The sequence below is a fragment of the Camellia sinensis genome, chromosome 5, assembly GCF_055761805.1.
Source record: "Camellia sinensis isolate YWXY chromosome 5, ASM5576180v1, whole genome shotgun sequence".
NCBI classification, from domain to species: domain Eukaryota; kingdom Viridiplantae; phylum Streptophyta; class Magnoliopsida; order Ericales; family Theaceae; genus Camellia; species Camellia sinensis.
The window spans coordinates 126,989,767-126,999,132 of record NC_138965.1 but is presented as its reverse complement, the minus strand read 5'-3'; the positions used below and the strand labels follow the sequence as shown (position 1 = coordinate 126,999,132).

General features: G+C 32.1%; 1 protein-coding gene across 12 annotated transcripts in view; it reads left to right on the top strand.

Moving 5' to 3' along the window:
* The first annotated feature begins 4,399 nt into the window (after nt 1-4,399).
* LOC114295457 (SKP1-like protein 21) overlaps nt 4,400-9,366 on the top strand; it is a 36,506-nt gene continuing 31,539 nt past the window's right edge. For 2 of the 12 annotated variants that reach the window (XM_028239692.2, XM_028239691.2), the window contains exons 1-3: nt 4,400-4,756; nt 5,214-5,291; nt 8,896-8,963. In XM_028239692.2, the coding sequence (XP_028095493.1) occupies nt 8,928-8,963 (36 nt within the window). In that variant the 5' untranslated portion in view covers nt 4,400-4,756; nt 5,214-5,291; nt 8,896-8,927. Of the gene's footprint in view, nt 4,757-5,126; nt 5,292-8,895; nt 8,964-9,366 lie in introns of all 12 variants that reach the window. The other 10 variants (XM_082869766.1, XM_082869765.1, XM_028239689.2 and 7 more) reach the window with 7 other exon arrangements.

Below are 9,366 nucleotides of genomic sequence, written 5' to 3'. Positions count from 1 at the left end.
CCTCGGCATACTGAACTTTTTCGGGGCCTCGAATTTGTCCAACTCTACCGAGAACGGCATTCTCGGCTTAACCGGGGAGATTACCTTGGCATTTTGTTACTTCCTCTGGAGGTAATCCCTCAGATCCTCCTTGGTCCGTCCTAGGGCTCAGCTATCTCCAGATTTCAGCCTTTTTGGCGCGCTGCTTCTAGTGTCATTGTGAGTCCTCTTGGACCTCTCTCTGTTAGTTGCATCGAAACAGAGTTCCTTTCCTTGAATATGCCGATGTTCTTTGGGGTCAACTTGTTTGGTACGATACGTCCTCCGTGAATCTCCCTTTATTGACTCTCCTCGCCCGACCTCCCTTGAAGGCCGGTGAGAGTGTTCCTTGGTCCTGGTGTGCTGGGGGGCTACAGGGACTATTTTCGGCCCTCCTTTCTGGGCATTGTTCTTGGCCGCTGGAATCGGCGTGTCTTGCAACGGGAACGGTGGCTGCATGACGTTGTTCTGCATCATGAAATTGACAACCGTTTGTAGGTCTGCCAATTTGTTTGTCATTCCCTTTATCTCATCGTCCCTACACAGGCATCTATCTTTCCATACCTGGAGGTTGTCCTCGTTATAATACCCGCTTCGGTCTGATTTCTTTGATGCGTCGACTTCCTTGCCGACGTCTTTTTCTCTGGGATTCTTATCCCGAGTTTCTTCGTTGCAATTGTCTTCCTCAACGTCAAGGTCAACATGTTTACCACTCTTAGCGGGGAAGTCGTCCCCAACCTTCTCTTTCTGTCCGTCATTGGCCATCTATTCTCATTTTTTTTCCACAGACGGCGCCAAATTGTGTGTGTCAATTTCCGACCACACTGCCAAACTAGTACTCAGCTGGAGAATACTGGCAGAATAGATTAAGTCCGAACGACCTGTCAAAAAGAAAAAATTCCGACAGTGGTTTGTCCACCTAGGGGCACTTCGACGATCAAGTCAGTTATCTCTCAAAGATAGCAAAAGTGCTTAACTTACTATTCAGAATACAAAAAGCGTACCTTAGACCCACGAGAGTGCCTCTCTTTTATAGCCAACATTGACCTAATCCCAATAGAAGCCTAGCTTCAATGGACTTTGGATCAATGCTAAACCTGGACTCCCAGTTAAATTAGGATAAACTCCCTAAGAGTCTTATCTAATCCAAACTGAAGTCCTCTCTCATTCTAGAACTCTTGTCCCTTATCCGCTTATCCCGGATTCTGGTATATTTGCAGATAATCTCGGCCTAGCCAAGATTATCTCGGTGTCATGACCAGGACACGTGGCACCTCGGCTGGCACTTCGGTACTACCTCGGTCACGTGTTGTCATTCAAAAATTATGTCCCCACAACTAAAATACCCCTTTTGAGAAATAAGGGCAAATTACCTACATTCTCTTGTGGTTTAGCTAAATTACAAATTTCCCCCCGAGGTTTAGCTAAATTATCATTTTTAAATAAGTTATAAAATGCAAAATTAAAATGGAAAAACACTTATCACACTACAAAAAATTAAGATTTTAAAGACCAAAATTTAGGAACAAAATTATTTTTAGGGACCAAATATTTTTATTGCAAAAAGTGTCGTTATTATATTTTTAGTAACAAAAATTGAACATTAGTGATTAATTATTATATTTTTGGTATCAAATTTTTTTGTCTCAAAAAATAAACTATTTTGAGACCAAATTATTTTGTCTCTAAAGTCTATTTATTATTGATATTTTTGAAATTTTATCTCTAAAAGCCTTATTTTTTACTTTTCAGAAAGATCTTTTACGACTATCCTCATGACGATAGAAATTAGTCCCTAAATGTCTTTAGCAACAAAATTTTTATTCTAGATATCAAAAAAATTAGTCTTTAAAATTCTTATATGTTGCAGTGTCAGATGGTAAAAATATCATAAAATTAACAAATAATTAAATAAGTTAAAAACACAATAAATGGCTTGTCAAAAAATTCTTAAAATATGTTAGGTTAGATTTCTAGAAATTTATTTTTAATTTTTTTAAAAAAATTAAAAATTAATTTGGTTAAGAAATAAGAAATAAAAAATAATTATTATTTTTATATAATTTTATCTTTTGAGTGGTTATAAATAATTTTTACAAATTAAATATATTTTTTCATATTTATTTTTATTAAATTATTTTTTTTTTTAATTCTGAATTTTTTTTTTCTAAACAACAAATCAAAAATGGTTCCAAATTTTTTTTTTCCCCATCTAACATAGTTCTTTTGTAATTTTTGTTGATTTATTAAAGGAATTTCAACAGGAACAATATCATCTATCAATTTATATTTTGGTAATGTCAGCTAACTATTCTTAACGTTTAGTTAACGGTAGGGGTTAAATTATTATGCGAATATAAATTCTGGAGGGTGAGATGTAATTTTTAAAATCTCAAGAAAAAATCTGTAATTTAATTAAATCTTAAAGGAGATGTAAGTAATTTACCCATTTAAAAAACATAAAATACTCTTACTTGATAAGAATAGATAGTTGGATCAGCTGCTTAAGGGTTGGTTTGGCAAGGGCTTATTGGGCTTTTTTGGCTCGATGAGCCATAAACGACAGAATAGGCTCATGAGCCACAACAGACAAAACATCACATCCAACCCCATAATCATTACACTCTTTTCTCATAAAAAAATAAAAAAAAGCCAAAAAGTCAAAAGGCCTTCCCAAACTAAAAGTTTTTGAGCCCAGGCTCATATAGTCAAAAAAGTCAAAAAATCAAAAAGCCAATCCACTTGCCAAACGGAGAAAGATACTTTTAGCTAATTTTCAGTTTTGCATGTCAAGTGTGAACAACTACTAATTGCATAGAAAGAAATTAAATGATACAAACACAAAGAATAGAATAAAGGAAGCTCAACGAACCCTCATTTGTTATGAATTTTTTTTGTTTTTCATTTTATTTTTTCAAAAGTTAAAAACAAAAATTTATTTGATATATTATTTACATTATCATAAAATTAAAATGAATTATAAAATTTTAAAATTTTTTGAAATAATTTTTTTTTTATTTGTTTCAAAACAAATTATGACTCTCCTCCCTCTATTCCCGCCACCTCCTCCGACGATTTTGATCTTTAGCGACACTCTTATCAGAATCACCAAACACTTTATTTATTTTTTGTTTATTTATTTTTTGTTTATTTATTTTTATTGATTTTAAATAAGAATGTATGCACATTGAATAATTTTATTCTTAGGATAAATTATAAATATATTTCTTGAAATTTACTTAAAATACAAATTATCTCATATGATTCTATAAATTACATCACGTCTCTTAAAGCTAATAATTTTATTAATAATATATAGAAGGGTAGTTACGAATTTTATTCTTTTAGTTAATTATGTTAAATAAAAAATTCTAAAAAGGGGTAGTTATAATTTTTTAAATCACAGTTTTAAACAAGCTTCAAGGGTGTATTTGTAATTTATCCTTATTTTTATTAGGGTCTAAGTGGTGTCTCAAATAAATAATTATTGGTCTAAATCGTGGGATTCATCACTTGTATTAGAAATTTAGGAGACAAAATATTATGTGTCAATATATAAATAGGATAAAATATTACTCCAGAAATATTAAATAATTTCTTCAGGACAAGGGACCCATTTAATTTTAGAGTTAATTATCAATAGGTCTTAAAAGTTGGATTTAATTCTCATTAATAAGTTGTTTGGAATGTTCTAAATAAATGCACTTTTGAATTTTTATAAAATATGGATTGGATTTGAAGTGATGTGATAGAAAGGTGATGTGATTTAAATAAGATAATATGACTTAGGCCTTGTTTTTCGTAACTTGAAAATGTCAAAAAGTCAAAAAGTCACTATCCTATTTAAGTCACATCACATTTTGTACCACATCACTTCAAACTCAACTCATACCCAATCCATATTTCATAAAAAATCAAAAAATACACTTATTTAGATAATTACAAATCACCTTTTAAATAAGATAGTGACTTTTTAGCTTTTTAACTTTTTTAGGAGATGACAAACAAGGTCTAAGTCTTATTGAAAATAAATTATAGTAAAATCATCGTTAAAAAAAAAAAAATTTTGACGATTTTTTATATATGTCGTTAAAAATTAACAATTAATAATTTTTTGTCATGATCTTTATAAATTATTGTTAAAAATTATAATTATTGACCTTTTTTTTCAAACGAATTTTTTAAGCTATCACTAAAAGTTAAAAAATTAATATTTTTTTTGTAGCAATTTTTTAAACTATCACTAAAACTTGTAATTAGTGACAATTTTTTATAATTAAATATTTAAATTATCATTAAAAATTAACAATTAATATCATTACTTTTAATAATATTTGATAAAAAATTTCCATTAATTCTCATGAGACCAATGGGATAATCCACCTAAATCCCCCTTAATTTTGTCAAACGAGATGCACAGGTGTCTGTGCCAATCGTTAAAGGCCGTTCGCTCGTGCCAGACAGCGACGCGGGGCTCTCAGAAGTTATCACTGTATCTATAGATATCAGATACATACATATAGATATATATATATATATAGAGAGAGAGAGAGAGAGAAGAATTTTAGAGAGAGAAAGTGTCTTGAACAAAACTCTCTCCCTCTTGTTTGTCCCCCATTTTCCCGTCACACATCCCATTTTCGCTTTCGCCGGCCAATCTCTGCAATTGGAAGCGCTATTATTGTTTCAAAATTCTCTGTATCGTTCTGTTTCATTTCTCAAAATCTTATCCCAACAGGTACAGAGAGGTTTTGTATTTATTTGTTTATGATGTGAAAATGTTTCTATATATTGCAATTTTGTTTTGCTTTTGTTCGTTTGATGACAGAAATGTATGCTTATCAATCCCATTTTATGTTTCTTATTGCAATTTTGATGTAACCTCTTGTTGTTAAAGTTTGGGCGAACGTTGGTTTATTGTGAAATGGAGTGAGTGTAGGGTTAGGGTTAGGGTTGTATTATTGTCATTTCATGTTTGATTAGCTTAAAGACTCTGAATTTAAACACTTTGGTTGGTTGCTATGAAAATTAATGAAAGTGTTGGCAAAAAGAAAAGAAAAAGTAAAGACATTATAGATTTTAATGTTTTTGTTGTTTTTGGGTTTCAGGCTACTTCAATGTTTCAGATTTCCTTGCTTTTTGTCAGCCAATCAGTCTACTGGGCATTAATTGCACTTTAAATTTGATTCTTGTAGTATTTGAATCTTGTCATCATCAACCGATATTGCTTTGATTTGGAAGGATATTGCTTTGATTTGGAAGTGGGGAAAACGGTAAGAATATGAAATTTTGAATCTAATGTTTTATGTTTATGTGGGTTTTAGGAACTGGTAAATTTACCTTGTCTAGGCAAGTAGTTTCTGTTGGTCTCAGTTGAGTGTATGACATTTGTGAAAGACATGTGAAATGTACAATTGCAATCTTTCTGTAATGTGTATGGACTTAATTGTTGAGGTTGTTGGGTTGTTCTTGTCATCAATTTTGTTTGTTCTTTTGCTCATTATACTTTACCACATATATTAAAATTTTGCTGAACTTTTTTTGACAAATTAAGCTATTACATGTACAAAAGAATGACAAGATAGGAGGATGGAATTTGTATGTATGCTAAGATTAGGAAAGATGGAATTTGTATGTGTGCTAAGATTAAGAATTAGAAATGAATATATTTGTGAAATAATTGGAGAAGAGTACAACGAAGACCTATAGATGCAACAACGAAGAAAAGTGATATGATCACGAGAGTGTTGCTAATAGCCCCTACCTTTCTTCTTTGGGCCCTTGTGTCCATTTTGTTTTACAATTGAACTCTAATACAAAATTTTGATTTTGTCCTCATCTCCAACCTCCCAAATCCTACCATGAACCTTACCCCCATCTCCATCCCACCACCATCAGCAGCTTCGGCTACCCACCCCAGCCCCTCCCCATTTCTGTCCACCCCTCCCGCCACCTCTCCATCCCCTTTCAGCCACCCTCACCCCTCCCCGACCCCTTTTTACCACCCTCGACTCCTCGGTCCAAAAACATGGTTATTAGAATCCCGATCTGGATCTTTCGATCCTACGATCTTACGATCCATTTGAGTACAATCGATCCGGATCGTGTAAAAATCTCCTTATAGGTAGGATCTTTCAATCCTGGTAGTGGGATCTTATAGGATCGTGGAATCCCGATCCGAATCCGATCCTATCCGATCCAATTTACAAGCCTTGTTTTGTATTGTATGACATATTTTATTGTAAATTTTATATTTGTTGTCTAAATACCAATTTATGTGGTCAAAATAAATAATAAAAATTAAGTAGTATTGAATCAAATAGACTACGAACAACAAACTAGGAAACAAACATTCAAATATTGCAGTAATTTAAGAAAATTAAATAGTCGGAAAAACAAACTTAGCTTTAGCGGAGTCTAAGGAGGGTAAGATGATTGAAACTTTATCCCAATTTTTTGAGAAATTATTTTTGTGGCTCGAATCCGCTCCACCAGGGATGCTAACGACAAACCTTATCATTCGACTAAGCTACTTTTTTGAGTTCTTAATCTATTTTCATATCCAACTTTGTTAAATATTTTTTCTTCACTTTTTATGCATTATTATAGATTGTAAAGTATTTTGTTATAGAATTCTTCTTCTTCACCTTATTTTTTGATGAAATACAAGACTTTTACCATTGAGTTTTCTATTGCATAATATTATATGTACATTTTATATAGAGTATTCTATTTTTCACAATATCTTCACTTCTTTTTAATAGAATATAGGCTCATTTTGTGTATACTTTATAAGAAATATTTATTTAAATTAAATTATTATGTAATTTGTCTTTTTCGGTAGGATCTTACGATCCTCGATCCGATTCTACGATCCGATCCTATAAACACCTCCAACGATCCAACGTAGGATCCCGATTTTAACAACCTTGTCCAAAAAAGAGGGGTATGATTGGGATTATGATGGGCGTTTGAAGAAAAAATGTGAAGGTCAATTTTGGTGGTGAGGGGTCTGAAGAAATATGGTGGAGACAAATAGCATGGAAATATTAGGGGGTGGGGAAGATCTAAACTGATATGGAATTCATGAGTATAAAAATATATAAATTTATTTAATTTTATTGATCATATAGCCCTTGATAAAGCATAATAGCAAAAAAGGATTCATCTATTTGACGCCACTTGATTAGGACACAAGGTTTAGTTTGGTTTGGTTGAGTGTGAACAACATTCTTCCCATCATAGCATTTTGAAAATCAAGGCTTGCAAAACTGAAAAGGAATGAATTCTCATTGTTTTGATTCATACAATCCCACTATTGGAAAGAAATTAGTTGTACTCTGTAATTGGATTTTGTGACTAAAGATAATAATTCAATTGATATCTTAGTATCTTATTAACTTAAATTTTTAAATTTATTTATTTATTTATTTTATATCTTAGTTTGAAGTTTGAGTAGTAACATTAATACTTCAATTTATTTTGTCATACACGGATATCACAATTATAGACACAAATAACTCGGGTGGCAAAAGATTTTGTAAGATAAGAAAGTTGTTATCACTTGCCCAAAAAGGAAAATGAGATAGGAAAATTGATATTATGCATGGACGCCATAATAGCAAATATCAACATTTTGACAAGGAAATGAGATTTTATCTATGAATGTATTTGTTTTGGGTGACTGAGAAATCTTTTGAATGAATTGGTTACCTAAATTTGCATTCAAAAGCTGTAATTCTGAATGCTCTTTCCAAATAAAGAACATCATATTGATGATATAAATGAATTGCCATCTATGAACGCTCTTTTTTTGAAATTTGGACATAACATCATGGTTTAGAATTATTTCATATGGTAATAGAAACTAACATATGCCTGAGAAAGACCTATGTTGCATTGTGTTGTGCTGCACCAATAACTTGATCCATGTGTCTTGTATGGTCAAAAACATGTTTTTGGGTGACAGCTAGCCTCCTGTCATACCTTTCCTTGCTTTGATATCAATAAGGAAATTTGAAGAGGGATTTGAGGGGAGGAGAGTTGGGTATAGTTTCTAGCAATAAAAACCATGGGAGAGCATTTATTTTTAAAATTTTAGTGTTGACCATTTTATGTACCAAGTCACCAGCCCATTAACTTATGGATTTTGTTATTTACTTTCATGATGATTTTGTCCGATTCATGGTAGAATCTGCTATCAACTTACCTTGTATATGTCATTTATGCTAAGGTTATACATGAACTTAAATACACATATACTTGGTGTATGCACCTTTGTATGTACTTGGTATGTAATTATTTTCTTAAAGTTTTAAGAGCGTGGTATGAAATCTTCAAATTATAGGTTATACATTAGGATTTTATGCTTAATTTTTGTTTGTTCATGTGATTATTTTTGTTAATGGCATTTGATCATTTTACTCGAGTTGGAGAATCTTTTTCTTCATACAATTAATTTTTAATGGGATATTTGCCTTTGACAATGTTGTGACCCTTCCTAGTGGCATTTCATTTATGCTTTATTTTATCAGTTGGATGATCCAATTTAAGGAAGATTTGAAAACAAATGCGGGTACTAATACCCTAATTTTATGTTGTTCCCATTGCATAATATTGGATTTTATCCAAGCCATGCATAGTCTTTGAATTGAAAGAAACTAGTATTCTCAATTCTCTATGACGTCTAGATGATAAAATATTTTTGGGAACAAGAAAATCTTTCTTTGTAGCCTATCAAGTTTCCCTCACATTGAATTGGAAATGTACCATTTTTGTGTAGCATTGAGGGGGTACACATGTAGCAAGTATTGTTGTCTGAGGAGAGGAAAGTTGTTATCATTTTGGTGTTGTAATACTTTGCATCTCTATTTACAGGATTATATAGGTGCCTTTTTGTGTCATTTCCAATGTTGGAGGCCGATAGGCAAGTAATTAAACCCGAGGTATGTTTCATGTGCTAGTTTATGGAGTTTTCCATTCATATTATTTTTATTAATGTACGTGCAGTTATAAGATTATTCTACGTCTTTCTTCTTTCTTTGTTACTTATTGTTCAGTTGTAAAGAATTTATGATTTGCAAGGCTTGATTTTCCTAATATAAAGGGAGGCCCTTTTCTCATGTTATGCTCTTCTCCTTGAGCTTACTAGTTAGCTTACTACCTATATCACCTTAGAGACTTTGTTGGTTTTGGTGTTGGTGGACGTTGCTGAAGATTGAATAATCAGCTTAGGGTATGATGAGATATCACCCCTTATTTATAAATGAAGATTAGGGTTTACAAACAAGACAATTACAAGATGATCCCTGAGGGCATAACAATGATTACAGACCCTAGTGCCTTTCG